Below are 27861 nucleotides of genomic sequence, written 5' to 3'. Positions count from 1 at the left end.
AGGGTGGGGAAAGAATTAAAACCGGATGCCGTCAATACTGAGGTGGTTGTGTCCCCATCCCTGGAGGTTTTAAAACAGAGATCAGATGACCATCTGTTGGGGATTCTTTTGCTGCGATTCCTGCATTGGAGGGGGTTGGGCAAGTCCCTTCCAACTCTACAATCCTATGACTCCAACCAAAAAGGGCTATTATTTACCTTACAAATAATGTTCAAGACTTCAGTATCATCCCACTAAAACAGAACAGATTCAGACTGCAATTAACATCATTTCGCCGATAATTCTGAAAGGGAAAGTATTTTGGAGTTTTTTCCTATTCACTTCCCCGCACCAACATTTCTAGTTTTCTGTACCAATCACTGCCCTTAGTTTTATTTTTTGGCGTTTTTGCTCTTGTGGCTGATACAGAATAGGGATGGGACTGTCACAGCCCCCAGAGGAGCTGTCTCTGAATTAAAAATAGTCTACATAGCAGCTTCCACCAGCCTGCTGCAAAAACTCTCCAGAGGCTGCCTTGAAGGAGATTCTGCTCCTTGCTGAAACTCTCATGGTAGGGCCAAACAGCTGGGAGGTGCAGAGTGCAGGAGACCCTTTGCACAGCTAAGGAAAACTAGGCCAAATCGATAGAGAAGCCTATTGATGGCTACTAGTCTGAAGAGCTAGCCAGGACCTCCTGAGTGCAGCTACTGTGGGCTTCCCAGAGGCTGACCACTGTTGGGAACAGGACACTGGGCCAGGTGGAACCACTACTGCTCTGAACCGCAGTATTGTTTTTATGTTTTCAAAATCCGGCCAAGTGATTTAGGGACCTTTGGATCTCACCTCATGGAACTGTGGCAGAGAGTCTGGACCCAAATTGTCACACAAAACATAATTTTATTGCTACTGTTTTCCCTTTTCATAAAACAATCACCATCAAATAAAAATCTGCTGTTCACCAAAGAAAGTTCACTACTAGTGAAATACATTTTTTTTCCAGAGGAGGTACAATCCAGCAACCACGTAATATTCAAGTTAAAAAAATATACATTATGATCAATTTCTCCATTATACAATAGATCAAAGACTTGCGTTTCAATTCTTTCAGCAGGAAGGGATAACTATTTCCAGTAAAACTGTTACGTAAAGCTGTTTGGTATTGCATTGGTCAATTCTTTTTCTTTTATTACAAAAATACTCTTGATGTATCTTGATGTTGGGACATTCCTCAGATTCCCAGCCTGCCATTTCTACCCAGAGGTTATTTTCAGAATTTTCATCTTCATTGCAACTTTGAAACTTTTATAAAATATGCAAACATTTAACATTTAAAAAAAAGAGGAGAAAGTAATGTGCTTTTCATCTGCCTCAGGATCTCACCAGTGGAGATGCTCTTTTGGTACTAGTTATTCCAAACCATATAAATATATAGATACAGATATAAAGATAAAAAAATAGAGGGGAAAATCTATCTTCAAACTCACAGCCTCACCAAGGATTTCTTGTGTACATCACAGGCAGGCATTGTCTTGCATTAAATAGATACCAAAAATATTCTTTTCTTTATTGTAGTACAAACACACTGCTTGGCGGTTTCTCCCAGAGTAGCAATTTCCCACTAGCAAACCATCTATTTCCTCCTTTCAGTAACAAACAAACACTGGAAGTCAATAAGAAGGGCTCAGGGATGGCCGTTGCCAGTTAAAATGAGAATCCAAAAAAAATTTGGAGCACATTCTACATTCAACCATTCATTTCCCACTGTATCTCTCGTGGCCTCAGGGCTAAACTTGGCCACTAGTGGATTTATGGCATGCTTAAGAGATGCAGAACGTTGCCCTTCCCAAACAGGTTAAGCCCTTGCCCTGCTCCACCGACGCTAACCGAGTAGCAGGTGAAAGAGACAGCCCAAGTTTGCACCACAGCTACACAGCCTCAATTCATTGCAGCAAACCCATGCGCCTCTGAAAGGAACAGAGGCTGCAGAAAGAGAGAGAGAGATTGAAGTTCCAGTAGTGGTGATGAGAACGGGGCCAGTTTTCGCCTTCTGCTAACGGATAGGCTTCACATTTTCATATTCCTCTGATCAGCCCTGAACTGTCTCAAGTATTCTCCTATTTTTTCCTCCCTGTCCTGATCCACTGCTCCTGCCCACCCCTCCTCCCGCCAACCCCACCCTCAGAAACATTTTTGCTTGTCAGAACCCCCGAAACGCTCTTCAGCCCTGCACTCCTGCCAGCACTATTATTCACACAAGAACCCCTGCTCCCCCCCCCGGCCCCCGACTATATACAGAAAGAGAGGTACAGCCCGCAAGACATTTGTTCCAAAGTGTCGAGCCAGTTGTGAGGTAAGGTGAAGGTGCTATTTTCACAGACAAAATATAATAAGTTATTCCCCAAACCCAGGTAAAAAGATAGTGCAATGCAAAACTTTTGAGGGAGGGGGGTAAACAAGCTTCTGTTTGGCGACTGCTCTATTTACAGGAGTAGCAGCAGAAAGCAGGGACAATGCAATCCCAGTCACCAAACCCCCAGATGTGCAGGCAAGCCCCTCCGCACACGCTATCCACCAAGCTGCAGTGCTAATGGAGGAAGAGCGGGCTGGAAGACGGGACTATCCCAGGAGCCCTGAAACACTCCCAGGCACATGCTTGCCTCTTCACCTTGAAATGCAATGCAAACAGGTGTTTCTGACAGCAGAATGCTCCCACTTTCCCCGGACTCAGCACCCTTCCACGGACATTCTACTCTTGAAATGGGTATACCCTGTGCTTCTAAAAATAACAACACTACTAATAACAATGAGATGCCGTGCCTTTCATGGAAACAGCAACACCTTGATCCTTCAAGCCCAATATTCAAGCCAGGTTTGCCCTTCTTTTGTATTCTTCTGCTAGGACTGATCCTGCAGTTTGGAAACAGACACAGACAGAGACCACAGGCTGCAAAGTGGCAACGCGGGTGTCCCGGTTGCCCACCTTTTTTTACGGAAGACACAGGTCGTGGAGAGGTTAACAGGTGAGATCTAACACCAACACTGTGTACGCAAGATAGAGAGAGAGATTTTGGGTTTGAACCAGCAGTGGTGTGAGGGAGACACGCAGACACCACGGGATGCTTGACTCGATATGTGCTGGCATGGCATGCAGAGGGGCAAAGGGGACACCTTTTGCATGGGGAATGTAGGGCCTTGGGTCACAGGAGTGGCATCTTTGGAGAAGAAGTAAAGCGAGGATCCGGCCAGCGGTGATCAAGGGCTCGAGGGGAGTGAGGGGCAGGCGCAGCTGGGGATCCGCTGGGCCCAGCTCTCCTGACCTGGGGGCCTAGTGCTGGCCCGCCTCCCGGATCCTGCATGCCACAGCAGTGATGAGCGCTGCGCCCTTGCCGCTGCCATCTTCCGACTGGAGGAAGGTCACCTCGCACTTAGGAGAGAGCTGCTTCACGGTTTCACGCATGACGGTAGAGAAGCTGCCGGGAAAAGGGAGAGTAGATTAAGATGGGGCCGGGAGGAGAGCTCTTCTGGATCCTCCTCTCACAGTGGCCAATCACAGAAATAAAGACACAACACAAAGGCACAACACGTGTTAACACAACACGTGTTAGAGCATATATAATAGAATAACGATATCATTCAAAAAGTAGACATAAATCTATTAGAGTTCATATATGCAGCGTAACAGACTCGTGGCGCAGAACGTCAAGCCATGCGTTCAAGAAAACGTCCATTGAAACTTTTGAAAAACTATTGAGAAAACTTTGCTTTTTAGACTTTTGAGACGTCTTTTGTTGAAACCTTTGAATAACCATTGTGAGACTGACCTTTGACGCCTATCTTGAACACACGGCTCAACGTTCTGCACCGCTAGTCTGTTACACTGCATATATGAACTCTAATAGATTTATTTCTACTTTTTGAATGATATCATTATTCTATTATATATGCTCTAACAGTTATTAGCCTACATGTTGTGTCTTTATTTCTGTGATTGGTTCTCATTGCAACACAGGGGTTTGTTTTTCGCAGTCGCCAAGAAGATGCCCAAAACAGTATTTGATCACAAGGGCCTCCTTCTCCCCTCCTGTGGCTTCCAGCATCTGGCATTCAGAAGCAGTGCTGTCTCTGGCATAGGAACAAGGTTCTAACCCCCATAAAATATTTGAGGGGGCCACCCCCCCAAAAAAAGCTGATAGACATTGACATTCAAATGGCATGTGCGTGCCGTGTCTTGTGATCGATTATGAAGGGTGGGGCTTAAATGCACCCCCCGCAAATATTTAATTCAATTTGGCATCTCATGGAGGCAGAGTATAGCCAATGTGTCTGGTAGCTACCAATAGCTCTCTTCTCTATGAATTTGTCTGAGCAGCCAGTCAGACACCCCATTGCAGGCAGAGCTTATAGCTGAGCACCTCGCTCCTCTCTTATCCTGGTCACCCCACCCATTCCTCTCTCCCTTTTATATTTTAAGCTGCTTATGGCTTAATTTTCTTTGCCCTACCATTAATAATAAAAGTACCATCAATTCTAATCTTAAGTATTTGCAGACACGGGAAGTAAAGGAGTTTTGATCTTCTCCCCCGCCCCCACCCCACACTTAATTTCATGCAAAACACTGTACAGTTAGACCACATCTTGCGCACATTTAACTTGCACAATTTCAACTGTACACAGAGGAAGGAAGGCTGGTTGAAATCATACAAGAGTTTGGAAGTTATTTTTGCTGCAGGTCTGCTTGCAAACAAAAGCAGGGGGCCCAAGCAAGCCCACGCTGGGATGAGGAGATGCCAGGAGCTCAGAGCACATTTGCCCAAAACTTTGCACAGAATCAGGTCTGGGGTGACTTTGGTGCAGGAATATTATTGCAAAAAGCATACACTCAACTCTGGGTGAATGGGTTAAAGTCCTAGGACCAGAGAGAGCCTGATTAACACACACACGCCCCACCCCCCACCCCTTCCCAATTCTGTGCAGAAGCAGCAACACTGCAGGTCCAATGCTCTCCCTCCAGCCCTCCCAGAGGCAGAGTAACCCCAGGCAAGGTCTTGCTGAAAGGAGAGAGACTTACTGAGGATGGAGCTTGTACAGGGTCCCATCCACGCCGACAGTGATTTTCAGGGAGTCTAGACCACGGTTCTCTCGGATCTTGTCCACCACCGCAGCCATCCCTGCCCCACACAGCTGGGCGGCACGCCGGGCAATCACTGTGCACACTTCTTTCACGATGATGCTGTCATCACAGGTGCTCTCGAGTCCAAGATGCTGGAGGATGGAGCGGACCTGGAGGAGGGCGAGGCGGTCGCTGGAGGGGTCAAGAGAGAGAGAGAAAGTTGGGAGGGGCAGAGGCAGGCGCTTCTTGACAGTTACGCCAGGATGGACAGAAGGCGGTCCAGTTGCCCCAGCTGTAGAGCAGGAAGGGTCACCGCAGTTCCAGGCACCTGAAGCTAGGAGGCGCTGTGCAGAAGCACCAAACCAGGTAAAAACAGAGCCTTTTCTTCCTGGACCACCCAAGACTAGCGGTGGAGCATGTAAGTGCTCAGAGCTGGGGGCTGTCCCAGACCCTGCCTGCATTTTGGAGGTACGGTCAGGAAGAACTTGCACTTTGGTTGGCCAAAACTTGCAGACTCCTGGAGAGTTGCTTCCGAAGGAATACACCATGCAGAATCCTGCTAGCCCCTCATTCAAATATTTCAAATATTTAGTGAGACGCAGCAACAGACCCTGCAATGCTGAGCATGGCAGTCCAGTTCTGCACATCACATCCCTTCAGAAAAGTGGCCCCTGTGGTGATATCACTATGGTTTGCGGTGCCATTGCATTCACACTTATTCCTTTTCCTCCAAGGAGCTCAGGGTGGTGTACAGGGTTCGCCCCCTCTTCACTTAATCACCACAACAACCCTGCAAGTTAGGTTTGGCTGGGAGTGAGTGACCCGAGGTGCAAGGTCACCCAGTGAGCTTCGTGGCAATTTGAACCCTGGTCTCCCAGTCCCTCGTCCAACAGTCCTAGTCCCACTGTATCACCCTGGCTCTTTTTCAGCCTTGCTGCTAATCGAGAGAAAACATCACGAAGACATCCTATCACATATTTCCTTTGCTAATGTTTGTGGGAAGAGGCTTTGGCCACGGGGTCAAGGTCTTGCCCAGTTGTGCCCAAAGGGAGATACCACTGGAATTCGGGTGCCAGTGAGAGAATGCTATGCAGTAGGTTCACTAGCCACCAGGTGGCAGCAAATCTCACAGCGAGAGCCACATAGGTGGGGAGTTGCAGTCAGTGCAGAATGCTGCAGCACAATTGCTGGCAGGAGGGAGACCCTGTCTGCGCAGAACACCTGTGCTCAGAGATCTGCCCTTAATGCTGACTTGCTCCTAGGCCAAGTTCAAGGTGTTATTATTAGCATGCAAAGCCCTTGGCAACTTGGGATCTGTTTATCGGCAAGATAACCTGAGCCAACATATGCCCTCCTGACCACTTCAATCTGCGGAACTGGTACTGTTTCAGGTGCTTCAAATTCCCCTTCTGCATTTGTAAGGACTCGGTCTCTTACCTACACTTGGGGACTCCCTGGTCTGGACATCAGGCAGGTGTCTGCTAAAAACATTTGTGTTTAGGCAAGCCTGCCCGGATGTTCAGAAAGTTATAATCTGATTTCAACTTTTTAAAAGTTTAAATTTATTTTTGTTCATTTTTCTCGATAATTTTGCTGTTTTATCTTTTTCACAAACTGTTTGGAGGTGTGTGTTTTTAACAATCAAGTATGCATAAATCTTGTGAAATAAATATAATCAAACACATGAATGCTGGTAATGGTGCAGTGCAATGTTTGATTCTCAGGCTACGCCAACAAGCCAGGCAGCCCCGACTGGGCAGCTCTACAATGGCCCAGGCAGGCTCCCCAAAGGATCATCTCACCCATCGCTTCCTCTTCCGCCTTGCCCTGCAGAGTCTTGTCATTCCCACCCACACTTTGGCCAGTGCTGATGTCCAGCACCCAAAAGACTGGGAGTCACACATAAGGAACTTCTTCCACAGAAAGGTTCCTACAAGATTCAGACCACATTTACACAATACATTTAAAGTGCTATGATACCACTTTAAACAGTCACAACCTCCCACAAAGAATTCTGGACCCTGTAGTTTCTTAAGGGTACAGCTAAGTGCTAAAAGGTAAAGGTAAAGGTACCCCTGCCCATATGGGCCAGTCGTGACCGACTCTGGGGTTGCGCGCCCATCTCACTTAAGAGGCCGGGGGCCAGCACTGTCCGGAGACACTTCCGGGTCACGTGGGCAGCGTGACGAAGCTGCACTGGTGAGCCAGCACCAGTGCCGCACACGGAAACGCCGTTTACCTTCCCGCTATAACGCGGTACCTATTTATCTACTTGCACTTAAGGGTGCTTTCGAACTGCTAGGTGGGCAGGAGCTGGGACCGAAAGACGGGAGCTCACCCTGCCGCGGGGATTCAAACTGCTGACCATGCGATCAGCAAGTCCTAGGCGCTGAGCTTTTACCCACAGCGCCACCCGCGTAGCACACAGATAAGTGCTAGGAGGCCCCTATTCTCCTCCCAGAACCACAATTCCCAGAGTTCCTTGGGAAGAGGGACTGGTTGTTAAACCACTCCAGGAATTGTAGCTTGGGGAGGGGAATAGGGGCCCCCTCACGACTCTCACCCACCGTAACAAACAGCAGCTCCCCAAGCTCCTTTGGGGAAGCCGTAACGGTTTAAAGTGGTATCACAGCACTTTACACGTATCGCGTGAACGTGGCTTCAGGGGACAAAGGGTTCACAGGAGCAGAGGTTCTCTAGTTCTGCGATACAGGATGAAATGGCCACAACTCCAGCAGATAGTCTGTCCATCCTCTGCTTAAATACCTCCAGAGGGTGGGAGAGGCAATTGGCTCCACTTCCAAACTGCTCTTGCCTTTAGGTTGTCCCCCCCCCCCGCCATTTTGCCCCCAACCTACCTCTCAATCTGAGACAAGAACTTGGTCTCAAAGATTCCCCTCGTCTTCAGCCGCTCGGAGATCCGCCCACGAAACAACAGGCCTCGCTTGGTGAAATCGATCAGGATGTTTCGGACAATTTCACCCAAGTACATCCCGCTGATCATTTTCTCGAACCTAAGACAGTAAAGGGAAAGGGGGTTTTATTTCATTTTTATTTTTTGCTGTGAAGGAAATTCAGTTTAGAGGTAAACATGATCAGCATGGAGAGGCCAGCATCCATGGGAAGATACCCTCCCTCCATAAGAACATTGGGAGGAGCTTAGTGAACAAGGACTTTAGCAAACCTGAAACCTCCTTAATGGGAGGCTGGTATGTATTAGACACAGAGGAGGAGGAGGAGGAGGAAGAGGAGGGAAAACCTCCCACCCACCTTTGCTTCCCAGGATTGAGAGAGTTTTCATCCACGGCGGCATCAAACTCCGTCCGGAAGTCATCCAAGCAGCCACTGTCGCCAAAGGCCCCCCACTCCATGTTAATGCACATCCGGCCCTCGTCCCCGTCCACCAGCTCCACGTTCTTCATCTCCTCCATGTAGCAGGCGTTGCTGCCTGTGCCTGGGAAGCCACAACACAGGTCAGCATCACACACCGGGGGGGGGGGGGGGGGACACCCTGCTGCAAGTGGGCAGGGTAGTAAACAGGGACCAGAGCAGCGACAGCCAAACTTCTGTGGCCTGGGGGCTGCATTCACCCTCTGCCAGCCACATGCTGCTCACAAGACAGCTGTGGGCGTTGCCAAAAGCAGGTCTGGCTACCACACACGTGTGTGAACACACGGGCACACACACTCGTATTTGTGTGTTTCTTATACATTTCTTATGCATACTTATACATTTGATTAAATAAATGAATAAACGAAACCTTACCGACAATGAGCCCAACTTCACAAAAGGGGTCTTCGTACGCACAGGCCATCATGGTGCCCACTGTGTCATTCACCACGGCCACCACATCCAGGTCAAACTCCTGAGAAAGAGGGAGCAAAGGTTTGGCATCAGGTGCTGAATGAAAGCCAGAATCTTTCTAAAATTCAGCAGGGGGGCGGCGGGTGGCGTCCACCAACACAAAAACAAGGATCAAGTACACAAAATTAACTAGGCATGCAGAGGCCATTCCAACGGCACAGTCCCTGCTTGTTGGGTCATTACTCCTCTGATCACAACCAATAAATTATTTTATTAGATTTTTAGGGTCTCTGATAGGTTTGTGAGACAGAGACTTGCCTTTGCAGAAGCCATGCTGGCTCTGCTTCGGTAGGGCTTGTTCTTCTATATGCCTGGTTATTTTATCAATATTTTTCACCAGTTTTCCCAGGGCAGATGTTAAGCTAACCAGCCTGATACTTCCAGGATCTCTTTTCAAAACCAGTGTTACATTGGCTGCTTCCCCATCCTCAGGTATGGAGGCTGATCTGAGGCACAAGTTACATATTTTGTCACACCTGTCTGACAGGAACGCACCTCTCTCCGGTGAATGGCCTCCTTCAGCAGGCTAACCACATCTTCCCCTTCACAACCAGAAGCATTGAAACCTTTGGTCCATTTCAGGAGAATTGCCTTAAGACAAGAAGAAGAGGAGGAGGAAGAAGAAGGAGAAGAAAGAAGTTATGCAAACACAAAATTGTCAAGGGTACAGTGAAGCAAAAGGATGCAATTCAAGAACTGTATCCTAGGATCATCTTGGTGCCTTCCTGATTGGATTACAGCTTCCATCAACCCAAGCCTGTACGATGCAGGGACCAAAGTGACAATAGTGCAAAACATCTGGAAGGCACCAGATTGAGGAAGGCTGATTTAGCGTGATGTGTGCTAGCAGGAAAACTTTGCCAGCATTTAGTTTCCTTTCTCCCAAATCTCTGCCAGAGATTGCATTTGATAGCTCCACTTAGCCTAACAAGCCAGCTTTGTTGTGAAACACATTGTCTTGTCCTTTTTGCAGGAATGACTTACGGCGGAGGGAGAAGCCAAACGAAGCTCACCTCATCCAGGCTGTTCTGGTGACAAGGGAAAGAGAAGGTGAATCCGAGAGGCAGCAACACGCCTTTCATCCCCATGTACTCCAAGAAGTCAGCAATGCAGTGGACAATGTGATCAAAGAGCTGAAAGGCAGAAGTGCAAAATGGAGTCGGGAGAAGACGGCTCAGAGCAGCTGAACGGGGGCTCAGGCGGGTCTTGCTGGCATCACAAAGTGAGCAGGACTGAGCTGCTCTCTATCCTGGACCAAACTACCATCATCATTTGAAGCCATCTTGCATTTAAAGTTCTTCTGCAAACTACCAACATCATTTAAAGCAATCTTGGGAATGCAGCCACTAACTTCCTCATCATGGGATAAGGGCTGCATTCTGGACAGGGCAGTGGGGGGCTCTTGAGGGAGGTCAGCAGAGGGAAGAGGATAAGCCAGTCTCCAGCAACCTGATGCCCTCCAGGTGCTTTTGGACTACGACTCCCATTAGTTGTGCTGTCTGATGGAACTTGTAGTCCAAAACACCTGGAGGACACCAGGTTTGCAAAGGCTAGGATGGCCTCGGTCTCTATAGAGTGCATGCACATCGCTGCACTAAGGCACAGGCTCCAGGGTGTGGCTGAGGCCCTTCTCTGAATAAACCATATTTTATGTCGTAGTTAATTCGGCCCGCACAACCCCATTGCAGCAAGGGCTTAGAATAAGGTTCATTGCCCAAAGTGCTCAAGGAAACACTTCAGGCAGAAATGTCTTTTTTTCTTGGTGGAGAAGAGAGACGTTCCTGGGAAACTGGAACCAGCCTAAGGGACCCAGCCTTTGTCACAGTGCAACTCCAATGTAACAAATAATGTCTCAAGTAAATAATGACACATAGACTGCAGGCACTGAGCTTGAATGGTTAGGGTTGTCTGTAAAAACACCACTCAGGGCTTTTACTATCTGAATAAAAGGGACTCTGCAAAAAGGGGTTCTGATGTAACAGGCCCTGAAGGCAGCCCTTTGTCCAGAAAAGGATCCCCATCCCTGGTCTACCAGGTCAGACAGCTGATCCATCTATCATTGCACCACTTCTGCATGCAAACCAAGAGCTCTCCTGCTCAGCTACAGTTTTCTCTGACCCTCTCAGAAGTCAAAGCCCCCATTGTGATCCCTGTCACAGTGTTGCACTGAGTTGCTCACCTCATCTCCTGTCCCCTGCATGATATCCTGAGGGATCGAATAGATCTTGTTGTGCATCTCCACACTTCGCCGCATCGCATTCCGCACGCGCACAAGCAGCACCCGGAAGTTTGTGCCCCCGAGATCCAAGGCCAGGAACTCCCCCTTTTCTGAACCAAAAACAGACACACTTGCCATCAGCATTCCTCTCCCTTCCATCTTCCAAGGACACTTGAACCCAGAGGACTATTTGTGGTGTCTTTTAGATGGGTGGGATGGGTTAGACCTGCCTTCTAGTATGGGTGCTGAGATAGATACCATGTGCAGGCCACCAGGTTGGCAGAGGCTGCTCTTGCTAACCTGGCACAAGTGAAAATTCCTTTCTGACTCCAGAAAGGGCAGTGGAGAAAAGTGAAATGATAGGTTGCAATGTTTGTGATTTGTTAGTTTAGGGAAAAGGTGAGTAAGAGATGACTTGGTATAAGTTTATAAAATTATGAAAGGCATGGAGAAAGTGGAGAGAGAAACAGTTTTCTCCTCTCATAACATTAGAACTAGTGGGCTTCTAATGAAGCTGAATGTTGGAAGATTCAGGACAGACAGAAGAAAGTATGTCTTCACACACTGCAGAGTTAAGCTATGGAGCTCCCTCCCACAGGAGGCTGTCATGGCCACCAACCGGGATGGCTTTAAGAAGATTAGACAACCTCATGGAGGACAAAGCTACTACCCAGGATGGCCATGTCTTGGAGGCAGCAACACTTCTGAATATCAGTCACTTGAAACCACAGGGGGAGAGAGCGCTCTGTGCTTGGATCCTGCTTGCTGGCTTCCCATAAGAAGCATCTGGCTGGTCACTCTGAGAACAGGATGCTGGACTGCAGGGGTCATCGACCTGATCCAGCAGGCTCTTCTTATGTTCTTAAGAACAAGAGCTTCTAAAGCAAAATGTTATTGCGCTCCAGATTTGCCCCATGCAAAGTCATGTCTCTTATTCCAACAGTTTCACAGGGTCCATAAAAAAAGGCTTTGCTGAGGAGGAGAGGGAAGAGGGAGGAAAATAGGTCGACAGAACAGAAAGCTTTCTGACACCAGCAAATTCAGACACAAGACTTAGTAGTGATCTGCTCCCTAAAGGTGTCCGACAGAGACTTTTTCGAACTATTGCAAGCAGGATGCCAGCACAATATTCTTCTCCTGTGGCTTCCAGCAACTGGTATTCAGAAGCTACCTCCAACTGCAGTGGCTGGGCAGAGCCACAAGCAGCCTTTGATAGCCTTGTCCTCCAGGAATCCTCCGGTCCTCTTTTTAAAGGTGGCGGTAAATTAATGGCACTCTGGAAAAACAGCATAATTTCCCACCCCATTCAAAGAGGCCAGAATTGCCACCACCACAACCACTGTGCCACATATTGACACCCCCACGGTTTGATGCCATAAGCCAAAAGGGGTCATATTATTAATTACTTTTATTATCAGATCCCACCCTTCCTTCAAGGAGACCAATGTGGTGCACATAGTTCCCCTGCCCATTTCATCCGCAAAATGGCCCTGCGAGGTAGGCTAGAATGAGAGGCTGCGACTTGCTCATGGCTCAGTGGGGATCTGAAACTGTGTCTCCCAAGTCCTGCTCCAGTACAAGTGATGCACACAAGCGGCCAACCGGATTTGGCCAAGGACACTGTCCACTATCTTCAACCCACGTTACCTGTTCCGTCTGGGATGGAGCAGACGTAAGAGGGCAGCATCTTCACGGTGGCCTCGTCGTGGGTCTCGTGGCCCAGGCCCCGCTCCATCTCTTCCTTCATCCTCTTCTTTATCTCCAGGAGCTGCTCCCGGCTGAGCCTCAGAGGATCCAAGATCTTCTGGCGCGCTTTGTGTTGGGCTGCCAGCCGGTAAGCCACCGCGGTGACCATGGCCGCGCCTTTCCCGCTCCCGTCCTCTGAGCGGATGAATCGGATGTCGCAATCGGGCAGGAAGCGGCGCACCATCTTCTGAAGGCGGCGGGCAAAGCTGTGCAAGGCAAGGGGAGAGAACCATTACAAACACACCCATGGCACATCCAGAAATCACTGGTTTTGGCAGACAGGGAAAGCATCATCTGGAGGACCATGGATTCCCTCCCCGAAGGATGAACTCCCTGAGCACAGCCAGCAAAGACCACAGTTGGAGGAGCATCTTGATAAGCTGGGGTGTGTGAAGAGGACGGGGGCCAAGGTGATCAAGGGTGTGGAAACAGAGGCAGATTTAGGGCAGTGAGACCAGTTCCCCAGCACTGGTGCCAAGTCGAGGGGGGTGCCACAGGGTGCAACAACTATCATGTTGTGCACATGCAGAATGAAAGGTGAGAGGTGGGGGCAGCTGAATTTTGGCCTCGCTGGTGAAATCTGAAAGACCAAAAGTCTGCCCCTGCTGCAAACCAAGCACTTTACGAGGAATGTTTGAGGGAGCATTCTGGGATAGCTTCTCCTTCTAGGACTGGCACGCAAGGGACTTGCCTTCGGATAACCCCAAATGGCCCACACCCCATTGCTACGAAGGCTGCTTTGCTTGCTCCACTTACTGAGGATGCTTCTTGTACACCGTCCCGTCCACTCCAACAGTGGAGCGCAGGCGCTCAACGCGCTTGTTCTCCTTGATGCGCCGGAGCACAGCCACCAGGGCAGCGCCACAGAGGTTGGCCGAGCGCGTGGAGACAATCTCGCAGATGCGCTGGGTGGCGACACAGTCTTCATGGGAGGGTTCCAGGCCCAGCTTCGTGAGGATCTCATGGGCTTTCAGGAGGCCTTCCTTCTCCCTGCAAATCCAGGATGGCAAGCAAAGGGGGTCTGTAAGAGGCAGCAGTTCCTGCACAGCGGAGGGGGGTGCTTTGGGGTCGTGGGGAGTCAAAGGTCCTTTACTATTTCTGAAACAGGCTCCCTGTCCCCAGCATCCCAGGGCCACCCAGTCAGCGTGAAAGGGGAGCTTTTCAGCCACTGAGACGCCTGTCTCAGCCCTTGTGCTGATTGCAGTCAATCAGAGAAAAAGGAGGTGAGTCGGCCACTGAGGATGGGCTCCTAGGATCCCTCCGGAGAAGGCACATGGGGAAAACACCAAGGGGGATTTGTTCTGGCTATTCCAAAGCTACAGATTTAGGAGCACGGAAAACACAAGGCAAGGCCCATTCACTCACTTTTCAATTGCAGAGACGTATCTGGTCTCAAAGTGTCCCGTCGTCAATAAGTCCGAGGTGAGTCTCCCATCGAAGAGGAGGTCTTCCTTGGCCATTTTCACCAGGATGAGCCTGACCAGTTCTCCCATGTACATCCCGCTGATCATCTTCTCAAACCTGTGACACACCCCAAGGTGAGGGAGCGAGAGACTGAGTTTGGGCAGCAGCAGAAACCGAAGCTCCAACACACCATAAACTTGAAAAGGAGTTTGATGGATAGTTTGGGTTGCATATGACTCCATCGTGGCAAGAATGCGTAGGGCAGGAGCTCAGCCCTCAAAGGAGTTGTGAAAATGACAGCCCCTCCATACATCCTGCGCCTCTCCCCCCGCAAGGAAAATGGAGCCCTTGGGCAGGGGAAGCGCTCAACAACCATGTACCCCCCTGCAGAACCTTCACTGCACTTCCCAGGTTCTTGTTTGGTACCAGCTAAATATCCTGCTTTAAGCCAGCAAGCATATTCCTAAAATCAAATTGGGACTAGTTTACTTGCGGGATTGCCTTACTTCAGACACGCCCTCTCAACTGCTTTGATCTGCGGAATTGGCACTGTTACAGCTACCACATAAGACTCATTCCACACCTGCAAGCAAGCAATCATTTCATGTGGCAGCATTACACTTTGGAACTCCCTGCCTATTGATACCAGGCAGGTGCCTTCACTGTACTCTTTTCAGTGCATGTTGAAAACCTTTTTATTTAGGCAAGCCTTCCTAGAGCTAAATCAGAATGGAGTGTACACTTCCAGGGTAATTGAGAGATATATTACTTCTGATAAATGAGCCACCATGAAAATTTGTGTCCCTGCTTTTTAGACTTGTCTACCCAGGTTCTATCTGAAACCCAAGGGCCATTTTGGTTGCCAGATGTGGATTATTTTTCAGCTCTCCTGCCCCACTGCAGTTGCCAGAAACCACAGGAGGGGAGAGGGCTCTTGTGCTCAAAGCCTGCTTGCTGGTTTCCTACAACAGGCATTTGTGAGAACAGGACGCTGGGCAAAAGGGGCCCTTTCTGCTTGACCCAGCAGGCCCTTCCGATGCTACCCAGGGTTATAATTTTTGAGGCACAGGACTTACAGCTGCTTTCCCGGGTTCAGGGAGCCCATGTCAATTTCCCGGTCAAACTCGGTCCTGATGTCATTCAGGGCCCCATCGTCGCCAAAAGCTCCCCACTCCATGTTGATGCACATGCGCCCCTCGTCGCCCTCCACAAGGTCAATGTGCTGCATGTCCTCCATGTAGCAAGCATTGCTACCTGTACCTAAAGGGAGGGAGAGAGAGAGAAAGAGAGATTAGGAGACTCCATGAAAGTGAAAAACCTGCAGCTGGAGCCTCCCACCCTTTTCCTACTTTCAAGGGCAGCCAGTACAGTGCTCTCCAGATGCCGCTGAGTGACAGCCCCCATCATCCCAAGCTGTTGACCAGGTTGGCTGCTGGAAGCTGGACGGTGTCCTGTTCCCCTGCCCCTGATTTATTTCCTGGCCTTTCTGGCCCGGAACACTCATGGGGCTCTGCGACTGCAAGCAAAGTACCAGAAGAGACTAAATAAAAGCCGCCACTACTTTCTAAGACATATTTTTGGCAGGTCAAAAGACAGGGTGTGAGATGGAGGGATCAAACTATCTGGACTGCTGCAATGTGCTCTGTGTGGGGCTTCCCTCGCACTTGATCTGGAAGCTGCAGTTAATGCAGAATGCTGCAACGCAATTGCTGACAGGAGTGTGGCCGTGTCAGCATCGAACCCCTGTGCTCAGAGATCAGCACTGGTTGCTGGCTTGCTTCTGGATCAAGTCCAAGGTGTTATAATTAGTATACAAAGCCCTTAACAGCTTGGGACCACTTGACCTATGAGATCACCTTACCTCACATGTGCCCCCTCGACTGCTTTGATCGTTGGAACTGGCAATGCAATAGGTGCCACAAAATGCCCATTCTGCATTTGTAAGAACTCAATCTTTTAGTCTGACAGTAGTTACACTTTGGAACTCCCTGCCTATTGATACTAGATAGGCACCTTCACTGTACTCTTTTCAGTGCGTCCTAAAAACATTTTTCTTCAGACAAGCCTATTCAGATGTTTAGAAAGTTGATTTGCATTTTAACCTGTTTTCAGTCTATTGTTATTTTCGGAAAGTCTTAAATTACTGTTGTTAACTCTTCTGAATGTTAATTTTATTGTTTTATCTTAATTGTAAACCGCTTTGAGGTTTGTTTTGTTTTGCAGACAAGTAGTGTACAAATATTACAAAACAACATAAGAAGCAGGCTGGCCTCAGGTACGCAGGAAATTCAGGTGCTTTCCAAAGGTGGGGGGAATGTCACTGCCCTCCTCTCCCCGCAGACTTCTTACCAACAATCAGCCCGATTTCACAGTTGTGATCGTCGTAGCCGCAGGTCATCATTGTCCCAACGGTGTCATTCACCACAGCCACAACATCAATCTCAAAGTCCTACAGAGCAGGAAGTTGGAAAAGGCCACCGTTGATTCAAATTCTGAACAATGGTTTGTCAAGAAATGTCCAAAATACTCAAATATCCTATTCCAGCTTCTGTCTCTGTGTGTGTGTGGGGGGGGGGGGGTGATCAACTGAAATATTTCAGTTCTCAAGAACTCCTGACCTGGAGGCTGGTGGCTGCCAGAACCTCAGCTGCCCCAAAATGGAAAACCTTACAGGATGTGCAACTTTTGCTTTGGTATAAAAATATGTGGAGTTTGGCATTAGCTGGAAAAAAAAAAAAACTCATAAATTAACTCAAAGACTCAGAGGATCCCAAAGAATTATATGCTCTTTGGTGGGATTTTAACTTATCTACCACAGATACAGGCGCATAGAACCCCCTCTCCACAGTGCAATGTGCGATTTGGTTTTCCTAAGTGTCTCAGGTTTCCTTCTTTCTTATTTAAATCTCTTCTGCACATACTGTGCTGCTTTTCACTTCATTCACACCCACGCAAACAGAAACACCCACTCACTTTACCCCTCCAGGATGAGGCTCCAGAAACTGGGTGGGGAAAGAGCTGGTTGTCTGGATGGGTCAGTCCCGGGCCCTGCTCACCCCACACCACAGCCCCAAACCCCCACTTTGCACAAGGGGGGGGCGAGGCACCATGAACATCTAGCGATGTTCTGACTCCAAAAAAGTAAGAATAAAATGCGGCATCTGGAAGGGAATGGGGGCCGGGGGCCCTCACACACAGGCCTCCACCCCACCCCGTGCAAGGGGAAACTGAAACTCCACCAAGCTGGCAAGATCAGGAGGAGGCAAGAAGAGCTTTGCAGCTGGATCAGGCCAGAGGCCCCCTTAGTCCCTTGGGAAGCCCATAAGCAGGACTGGAGGGCAGAGGCACTTGTGCCCCCCAGAAACTGGTATTCAGTGGCGGCTGCCTGATACAAGAGGCGTATGGAGTAGCCGCCATGTTGGTGTCTATTATGGCATGGTCCAGTTCACTGTCTGTGTCCACCTGGAATCTCCAGGTGGTGCAGGGACAGACTCTTGTGTGAAATCCTGCAGAGCGAGTGAGGGACCACTGACCTTGAGGGACCAATGCTCAGACTCGGGAGAAGGCAGCTTCCTGTGGAAATGGCCCATCTAGCTGAGTGAGTGTCGACACTGACCCACAGTGGCTCCCCAGGTTGCAGGTCAAGCCCTCCCTGGAGATGCCAGAGAGGACCAAGGAGTGGGCATGGCCGAAGAACTGGGCCTATCGCTCCTGCTCATCCAGCGACCATCTCATGGCCATCGATTCCACAGGCAGCCATGGATGCACTCTGCCACCTCCAACACACTGGGGGAAATGAAAGGAATTCAGCTGCCTGGCTCTAGAGCGGGCAGAGTGAGGTGGTCATAGTGCTGGACTAAGACCCAGGAAATCAGGGTTCAAATTCCCACTTAACCCTGAAGCTCACTGGGTGACCCTGGGCCAGTCACAGTTTCTCAGCCTAACCTACCTTACAGGGTTGTCGTGTGGATTAAATGAGGAGGGGCAGGACAATGTACGCCACCTTTTAGCTCTCTGGAGGAAAATGTGGGATATACCGTATATACTCAAGTATAAGCCGACTTTTTAAGCACATTTTTTAATGCTGAAAAAGCCCCCCTCAGCTTATACTCAAGTGAGGGTCCCTTTTGGGCTGCTCCTTCCTCCTCCACCGCCTTTGCTGCCACCAGCATGCACACACACACACTCCGGCCCACCAGGAGATTTGTGGTGTGGTGAACCGGCTTATACTCAAGTCAGTAAGTTTTCCCAGTTTTTTGTGGTAAAATTAGGTGCCTCGGCTTATATTTGAGTTGGCTTACACTCAAGTATATATGGTAAATGTAATAACAACAACACACACACACACAAACTATCTTAGAGACAGCAACAAGCTTAGATTACCCCTCGTCTTCTTATGGCTTCCCGTAAGAGGCCCACAACGTCCCGGCCTTCCACACCACTGGATTTGAATCCCTTGGTCCACGTCACGAGGACGCTCTGTTTGAGAAAAAGAGGAAAGGAAATAAGGAACTGCCTGCCAGCCAGGGGAGACAAACAGAGGTTCAGTTTCCAAAGCAGAGAGAACTTTCCCACACCGTAGTTGTAACACAGGGACCTCACAACTTAATGCACCTTTAACTTGCGCCATTTCAGCTTTACACAGTTGAAGGCTGGCCGGTTGAAATAGCTCAGGTTAAATGCATGGAAGGCAGAGAGCTTAGAAGCACTTTTTGCGTGGGGTTTTCCCAGTAAAGAAGGAGGCAGTTCCAAGGGAATGGTTTGAGTATACACGTCTCTGTGTACATGCGCCTTCCCTGGAACATAATCCCCAAGCAAGATGTGACTTACCTGGGCCACCCAACTCCTGGGACTGTAATTTGTTTCAACTTTTGAATACTGAATTTCAAACCTGCCCTGGGACCAGCCCTGGGAAGAGTGGGTAAAGATCACAATAAAAACCTGTGAGATCACCTTGCTCCGCACATGCCCACTCAGCCACTTCGACTGGCAGAGCTGGGGGTGCTCTAGGTGCCACCTAATACCCCTTCTGCATTTGTAAGAACTCAAACCTTCAGTGTGGCAGCACCTGCCCTCTGGAACTCCCTGCCTCTTGACATCAAGCAAGCGCCTTCGGGGCACTCTTTACAGCACTTGAGAAAAACATTTTTGCTTAGGCAAGCTTAATGTAGGTTTTAATCTGTTTTTAGTTTATTACTGTTTCTATCTTTTAAATGTTTTAAAGAGTTGTTTTTACTGATAGCTGTATTGTTTTATTTTCTTTATAAATTGCTTTGAGGGTCGGTTGGTTGTTTTTTTACAATCAAGCGATGTACTAAATTCTATGAAATAAATAAAATAATCACCGTAACATTTCCATTTGTGCTGCCGCTAATGGGAAGCCAGCCCAGTTTCTATCACCAAAAACAGCCATTTCTCCTCTATACAAAAGTCCTGAGCTCCAAAAAGTGCCTGGCACACCCTCCTCATGGGTTAACTATTCTTAATATCATGAATGTTTGAAAATATTCCATGTACATCATCTTAGTAAGTTCTTACAATGGCCCTACGGGGCAGACCAGAATTATTACCTGCATATGTTGCAAATCAGGTGCCAAGAAATTAGCTTCTCCAAAGCCTCCTAACTGAATTCATGGAGGAGGCAAAGTTTAAAGCAGGAAATCCTCCAGAATTCCTGGAGCCTTTACCATCTCTCTCACGAATCCCAGGAGAACTTGAGTCGCAAGCTTACCTCATCCAGTTTGGTCTGGGAGCAAGGGAAGGAGAAAGTGAAGCCCAGGGGGAGTTTCTGGTCCTTGATTTCCAGCTGGTCCATGAAGTTAGCTAAACATTCAGCAATGTGGTCAAAGAGCTGAGGGGCGGAGAAGGAGACACACACTTAGGAAGGCCGGCTGTGGTCAGACAACGGTGGCATCAGGACCCACCTTATTTATTTCTATACTATACACACAGTATATACATCCATTGAAACCAGAACTTGACAGCTGGAGTCTAACGATGAAACATTCATTGTAAACTGCAGAATTCTGGACCCTTTTTTGGAGCAGAAAATTTGCAAACACTATTTTTGTTTTGCTTTTTGTCTTGCTGCTTAACCTGAATGACTTGGAAATCGTTTGTCAAAGGATTCGAAAATGAATCTGGATCCTATCAGCTTCCCCAAAAACATTTCATCACAAGGAAACAGTGCGATTTAGGAACTCCCTCTGTTTCTAAACAGCTTCCCTAAGAGTTGAGAATTTGCACAAATGACCAAGAAGCCATCACAAATTGCGTGAAATTTAGAGAAGGGAAGCAAAGTGTCTGAGCAGCTGACTGGAGCAGGTGACAATTCTGTACCCTCAAATGACAAACTTGTTTCCAAGCTCAAGTCAAGGTGCTGCTTTTCCCATTTAAAGCCAAATTGTCCTGGGCCCAGGAGATCTAAACAGCCACTTAAGAGTGTTTGCTGAGGTCCTTTCTCTGCAGTTCTTCGTCACTGCTTCCCCATCGTTGGAAGTATGACAGTCCCAGATTTAGCTTCCTTTTTCAACAGGAAAGAGCAATGGTGCTAAAAGGTTCCTGAGATGGCCAAGAGAAGGCAGCTCAACTCACCTGCACTCCGCTGCCCCGCATAAGATCCTCAGGGATAGCATAGATCTGGTTCTCCATCTCTACTTTCTTGCTGCCATTATCAGCCACCTTGACTCTCAGGACCCGGAAGTTTGTGCCACCGAGGTCCAAGGCCAGGAAGTTACCTTCCTCTGCAGGGGAAAAGAAGAAAGAAAAGATGGGGATTGTTTCACTCCCTGATGTAAGAAGCCCTGGATGGTGGGCATCTGCTGGAAGACATTTATTGAGAAGCTACCAGCCATGGTCACCAGCCATGGTACCTATGCTGTGCCTCCACAGGCACAGAGGCTGCAGAGCTTCTGAATAGCAGTTGCTGTAAACCAAAGAGAGGAGAGGGCTCTTGTGCTTGAATCCTGCTTGTGGGTTTCTCATAGGCATCTGATTGGCGACTGTGAGAACAGGGTGGTGGACTAGGTGTGCCACTGGTCTGATCCCGCAGGTCAAGAGCCTCTCTCAGCATCCAATTCTCCTTGCAGAAAAGGGAAGTTGGAAAGGCCAGGAACTGTGATTCTGCAGTTCTAGGTCTTGCGGAGAAGGCTCTAGCCATATGGTGTTCATGCAGACAATCAACCAATCAGGCATCAGTTAGAGGCTGCCATGACCCCATTCCTCACTGACATCAATCCACTGTACATGGGGGGCTTACATCCATGGGAAATGGGACTGTCAGGGGCTCTTTACCTGTTATTGCTGCCATGTGCGGGGTTGGACTAGATGATTCCCCTTCCACCCCTACAATTCTATGATTCTATGACATGTACAGAAGCTTCCCAGTGGACTGCACCCTGCTAAAGCTTAGAAACCCATCTGATGTATGTAACAACATCTCTTTTCTGCAATCCTCAATTTAAGAAACCGTACAAAGCATCTTGCTCCTAGAAATCAATGTGGGGGCCCAGAAACCGATACACCAGAGAGTCACTCTGCATTTCGACAACAGCGTGCAAGTTATGGAAGGAAGCCAGTAGAGAAGAGGGCAAGCAGCAGATACGAAATTAATACTCTCTGACCAGGGGCCTCGGCAACCCACCCCAGATCAGGGAGGGGAGAGGAAGACCCCAAGCCTGGGCTGAATCCATGCAGAGTTCTCCCACTGCCTGCCTGCTTCAGAGTTGCAGGCCAGCTGGCAAGGAGAGCATCAAAACAGCCCTTCTCATGGAAAGGGATTCCTGCCGTAGATACGTTCAGCTTCCTACGGGGATCCCCTCATCGTGTTGGCAGGATCTCCTATGACAATGTCCAAGCACCCAGGCCTGGGTGTAAGGCCCCGGAGTGCCCCTGGTCTCTGAGAGCAGAACTCAAGACTGCAAAGGAGAAACAGGGGCTGGTGCCAGGGAGAACTAGTGGGCTAGATATGGGGTGGGAGAATTGCTTAACCCTTCCCCAAACAGTTGCCCCCAGCAAATCATCCCCGTTTGCCATTTTATCTCTCTCTCTCTCACACAGCCAGATTCTTAAACTGAAAGTGGATCCCACTGGGTTGGGGCGGCAGATGACATCAAGGGGCTTTTTGCCAAGAAGGCCTGGCAGGCATGGGAGGGGTTAAGCCCCCTCCCCGCTGCATGTCTGTCATCTTCTTGGAAAGTGCAGAATTAGGGCTGTGTTTTTGCAGAGATCAGCTCTGCTTTCCCCATGGGAGATATCATGGGCCCTTGCTGCTTCACAAGCCTAGATAAGCACCTGACACTCAGTGCTGAAGTAGCCCCCTCCTTGGTCCTCGTTGTCTTAAAACAACCATTCCTCATGTGTGAGACTGTTCCCCTGCCAACTCAAGGCCCAACTCAACTCCCTGAAACTATTTTCTGTCTCCAACATGACGCAATTAAGTGGGACGAGGGCAGAGAGACCAGCAAAGGGGACTGGAAAGGAACAAGATTATTTGAAAGAAGTCCTTTCCATCTTTTTGGGACAGGAGGCTTCAGAGGCCCATAGCTGGGGCCCTCTCTTTAGAAAGAAGCTGAGGGATACGTGTCAGCTGACAAGTCTGAGTTACATGTAGAGAAAGCACTTGGTGCTTGCTCAAAGAGACTCTCCCTGTTTATTGTCGCCTCCCATTGCATTGCAGGGGGTTGGACTAGATGACCCTTTCGGTCCCTTCTGACTCGTCAGTTCAACAATTCTGTGATCTTTCAAAGCTGAGCTTTGGTGATCCACACAGGTTGTGGAGCTCTGACCTGGCTCAGTGAGCCCTTTTTCTGGGTGGTGGTCACCGTCCCACACCCCACCCCATTTACAAAGGCTTCCCAGCTTGGTTTCCCGAGGGGAAATTCTCCCTTCTTGCTTTGCAAGCCTAGATAACCATCTGGAGCTCCTTGCAGAAGCAGCACATTCCTTGGCCCTCGTCCACCTCCAGATGACCCTTCCCCATTTCTGGGCCGGTCTCTCTGCCAACTCAAGAGGAGCTTCCAGTGTTGCAACAGTTCATGTGGGCAGCCTGCTCCTCCAGCCGGACAGGGAGCTGCCTCTCCTCATCTAGGCAATTCTTAGAAGCCAGCTGGCCCCCAACCCAGGCTCCCCGGGGGGGGGGGGGGCTTGCTTTTGAGGGGGGAGGGTGGCAGCAGCAGCAACAACATGTGGAGGGGTCAAATGCAGGGGATGTTTCTGACCAGCCGCCAGCCCCTTTCCGAGAACACAAGAGCCCAGTGCCAAGTCAAGATCCTGGTGCCAAGTCGGCAAGACGAGACTATCCCAGCCTGCTCTTCAGCCCCAAGCCTTGTAATTCTCCCGCTTTCCTCAGGATGCTCAGCTCCCCTTCTCACACTTGCAAAATGCCCCTGCCCCACATCTATTCTAACTCCAGCAGACCTAAAGGAAAACTACTTTGCAGCCTTTCATCAATGGTATTCAAAGTCTTATAAACTGAACTTAATATCCAAGTTAGGGTGGGAGACATGAATTGAATAATGCAGATTACATACCCATCTCTTGGAATTGTTCTCAAATAGAAATATTATGGAAATCGGCTCAGGCCAATATCTCCGGCACCTTAGGAGCCCATATATGCTTGGCACCTGAAATATTTCTGCTTGGTTATCGAAAAGATGTTATTCTGGGAAATGGTCATGAAACAGTGTCTAACCTTATGACTGCTGCTAATATTATAATAGCTAAAATTGGGGGTGGCGGGTGGCACATATCTCCTACTACAGTCATACCTTGGATTACAGACGCTTCAGGTTGCGTGATTTCGGATTGCGCACAGCACCGAACCCGGAAGTACTAGAACGGGTTACTTCCAGGTTTCGGCGCATGCACAGCAGCACTAAATCTGAATGCAGAAGCGCCGAATCGCAACCCGTGTGTGCGCAGACGCAGTGATGCGGGTTGCAAATGTGCTTCCTGCATGGATCACGTGCGCAACCTGAGCGTCCACTGTATATCTGGTCCACAGTAACAATGATTAAGCTAACTTACTACAAAAGAATACATATAAGCCAGAAATCGGTTTGTCCTCGAGGTCCCTTCCAACTCAACAGTTCTTTGATTCTAACAAGTTCAGTGATAGAGCCCTGCCTCAAGCCACCTTCAAGCTGCTTTAACAGTATTTATTTCTGCTCTCTGTCCTTGTGAGACGGGCAAAGGTAATGGTCTCTTTACCGGACCTAAGTGCATGTGCAAACCTTTGAGGTATTGAGTGAAAAATCTCTCCCACCCCAGCCATGAAAACAAGGAGTGACCAGCTGTGATTCCTGCATTGCAGGGGGTTCAATTACATGACCTTGGGGGTCCCTTCCAACTGCAATCCTATGACTTGGGAAGCACAGCAACACTGCCGGGGCTGATGGGAATGGAAGCCCAAAGCATTGGGAAGACACCAGGTTGAGGAAACAGCAGAAAGCTAAGAAAGGATGTTTACAGGAAACGTCCCACTAAAGAGCTGGCAGAGAAGCTGGAGGCTTCCAGCCCATGACTTCCTGAACTTCAGGGGGTCAGTTTGGCTGCTAACCATCAAACAATCCAACTTCCCTGACTGAAGCCAGCTTTGGTGCTGACTGAAAGGCTTTCTGTTCCCCCGTTGCCTGAGAGTAATTCAGACCTAGCATCCCAGAGCTGCAGTCCATGAGAGACCATGGGGGGGAGGCTGGGGGCTTTTCTGCAGGGCTGAAGGGGACATAGAGTAGTAGGACATCTGCTCAGACTGCGCAGGCTCACTGCCCTCTCGCCTCTAGGTGAAGAGGCTCTGCACATTTTCCCATCATTTCAAAAACTTGCAAAACCTGTCAGACCAGAGGCAACAGTGAGCAAATCCAGTGTGTCTGTGTATAATATATGTGTGCATGTGTACACAAACACACACACACATAGGCAGAAGACATAGTGTAGTGGTTAGAGTGCTAGGCTAAGACTTGGGAGACACCGCCGTTTGGGAATTCCACCACTCACCAGCTGACCCTGGGCCAGTCCCCTTCTCTTACCCTAACCTACCTCGCAGGATTGTTGTGAGGATAAAATGGGCAGGGGAAAACCCTGTATGCCACCTTGAACTTGAGGAGAGGTGGGGCATAAAACAAACACATAAATAAAAACCTCCTAAATTCCTTTTAGCTCCCTTAAAACTATTTTCTTTCTTGAACTTGAAACTATTAAGTGGACAAGAGCCAAGAGACCAGCAATGGAGACCAGAAAGAAACAGAGTTATTTGGAAATTCACGCCACCCTTTGTGGACAGCAGGTTTCAGAGGCTGAAGGTCAGGCCTGTCTCTTTAGAAAGTGGCCAGTGGTTGCAGAGAAGCATGTCTGCCAACCGTCTCAGTTACATGGAGGAAAAAACACTTGGCACGTTCTCAGAGACACTCTTCTGTTTAATCGTCACCTCCCACTGTATTGCAGGGGGGTTGGACTAGATGACCCTGTGGGTCCTTTCCAAGTCCATGGCTCTATGATCTTTCAAAGCTGAGCGTTGTCGATCAAGACGGGTCCCAGAGCTCAGGAATTTAACCCTTTCCTTGGTGGTGGCCCTTTACCTGTTCCATCTGGGGTGGACCTCACAAACGTCGGCAGCATTTTCACGGAGGCTGTAGGGTTTGTATCCGCCCCAAGGCCCTTCTCCATGTCTTTCCGGAACCGATTTGAGATATCCTGCAGGGTTTCATCTGAAAGCCGCATGTGGTAGAGGTATTTGTCAATCTGGGGGAGGAGAGGGGAAAGCGAAGTCAGTTTGACATTTGAAAGAGACATCGCAACAGCGCTAATCCTTGAGTCTCTGGTGATCTCAGTCCACCACAGACCCCTCAGAGGTGCCGTGAGAGAGCCACAAGGCAAGTCTGACCCTTGCTTGTTGCAACAGGTCTGCTGTTATATATGGACCTGTGTTTCCTATGAGCTCGTCCTTTTATGCGCTACGCTAGAAAGACGGAACTTTTCAGAGACTGACGAAACCTAGAGCTGCCCACCAGCTCTGCAAGAACCCGCTGCTTGGTTGGAATCCGGCTGGGAGCCTCTGGGTGTGCCAGGGGCCGTCTTGCCTGAGGAGAAAAGGGCACGATGCATTTTATTACCCACGTCAAAAGATAGTGAAAGCTGGAAAGCTGATCATGGGATATCTATGCCTCTAGGAAAGTGGCCAATGTTTTACACAACTACATTCTGCCTCCTCTACTGGAGGAGGCAGGCAGTGCGTCTTTGAAGACCAGCTGCTGACAAGTACAGAAGGGGCAAAAGCTGCTGTGGGGCTTGGCTCTGGCTTCCCAGAATCAGCAAGTGGTTGCACACTGCAACGGCAGGGTGCTGCGCTAGACAGGCTTGTGTTTTTAAAGTGAGCCCTCAGAATAAAACCATGCCTATCTGCACCATCTGAAGTCTCAGCATTAGGGGGAAGTGTTGATGCTTTTGTCTCTACAATTAGCAAAAGTATCGAGCCTGTTGAGCACTGAGAAATTTTCCTGTTCTAACAACAAAACATTGAAAAACAAACTGTTCTTCTTACAAAAGGTATTGGGCAATGTGGACAATTGGCCAAATCTTGTCCTGCCCATCAGCTTGGCAGAGGCTGAGTGGGGAACAGAAGCGGGTAAAGGAACATAAGTATGAGTGGAAGGGCTGTAGCTCAGTGGCAGAACACCTGCTTTGCATGTAGAAGGTCCCAGGTCCAATCTCATCTAGCATGGCCAGTGCTCAAGGATGATGGGAAGTAACAGCATCCGGAGGGCACCAGGTTGCCTACCCGTGTCCTACGGCCTGAAACCCCAGAAAGCCACTACAAGTTAACAGGGCCATATAGCACTGGGGCGGATGGGAGTTGTAGTTCAAAGTATCTGGAGGGCGCCAGGTTGCAGAAGGCAGGTGCAGAGTGCCTTCGTTGCATACAGCTAGGCTCTATTCAGTATTGATTCACGGAAATTAATGACCGCACCACTGCATGTGGTGCACAGAGGAACTGATCCAGCTTGCTTGTCTGATTTCATATCAGGGCTAGTTATTAAACAGCCGTGCAAATATTTACTTAATATTGCACCGTGCATTCTCCTCACAGATCCGGGTTTCCACAAAAGAAAGCCATCGGGGATCACGAGTCAGGGCAGAAGATGAGGGCAAGAGCATGGAAGTTGGAGGGCTACAAGGCAGAGTCCAGAAAGCAGGACTCACAGGGAAGGCAGCTCAAGGAATGCCAGATCTTGCCCAGGCCTCGGCTTCTGAATTCCTCCCTCATGACACGAGGTAGCAATGTTTAGTTTTACAGAAAAGATCCCCAGCGCTGAAAGAGCTAAAAGCTAAGCTAGAGGCTGAGGTCATCTGGATCTCAAATTCCATATGCTGCAACTCCACAGAGACACAATATATGTCAATGAAAGGGGAAACTCTGTCCTTGCTGCGGCTTAGTCTGGGCAACTTCCAAGGAGGAAATTATTGAACGCTGAAAAACCCCGGAGCCTGCCAGGTTAAGCAAACACAAGGCAAGGCTTAGAAAAAGCTGCCCTGCGCAGGAGGA

The 27861-nt window shown here is 49.0% G+C and overlaps 1 protein-coding gene across 2 annotated transcripts in view; it reads right to left on the bottom strand.

Moving 5' to 3' along the window:
• Positions 1–856: 856 nt before the first annotated feature.
• HK2 (hexokinase 2) overlaps positions 857–27861 on the bottom strand; it is a 52035-nt gene continuing 25030 nt past the window's right edge. For both annotated transcript variants that reach the window (XM_083453832.1, XM_083453831.1), the window contains exons 2-18: positions 25898–26060; positions 20916–21064; positions 20053–20172; positions 18705–18800; positions 16671–16770; positions 15398–15581; positions 14283–14438; positions 13674–13907; positions 12819–13123; positions 11133–11281; positions 9967–10086; positions 9449–9544; positions 8855–8954; positions 8360–8543; positions 7948–8103; positions 5048–5281; positions 857–3449 (exon numbers count right to left, since the gene is read on the bottom strand). In XM_083453832.1, coding sequence (XP_083309958.1) covers positions 3305–3449; positions 5048–5281; positions 7948–8103; positions 8360–8543; positions 8855–8954; positions 9449–9544; positions 9967–10086; positions 11133–11281; positions 12819–13123; positions 13674–13907; positions 14283–14438; positions 15398–15581; positions 16671–16770; positions 18705–18800; positions 20053–20172; positions 20916–21064; positions 25898–26060 — 2691 coding nt within the window. In that variant the 3' untranslated portion in view covers positions 857–3304. The remainder of the gene's footprint in view (positions 3450–5047; positions 5282–7947; positions 8104–8359; positions 8544–8854; positions 8955–9448; positions 9545–9966; positions 10087–11132; positions 11282–12818; positions 13124–13673; positions 13908–14282; positions 14439–15397; positions 15582–16670; positions 16771–18704; positions 18801–20052; positions 20173–20915; positions 21065–25897; positions 26061–27861) is intronic.

Source organism: Podarcis tiliguerta (genome assembly GCF_965153285.1).
Source record: "Podarcis tiliguerta genome assembly, chromosome: 8".
Lineage (NCBI taxonomy): Eukaryota > Metazoa > Chordata > Lepidosauria > Squamata > Lacertidae > Podarcis > Podarcis tiliguerta.
This window is presented reverse-complemented; position numbering and strand designations above follow the sequence as displayed.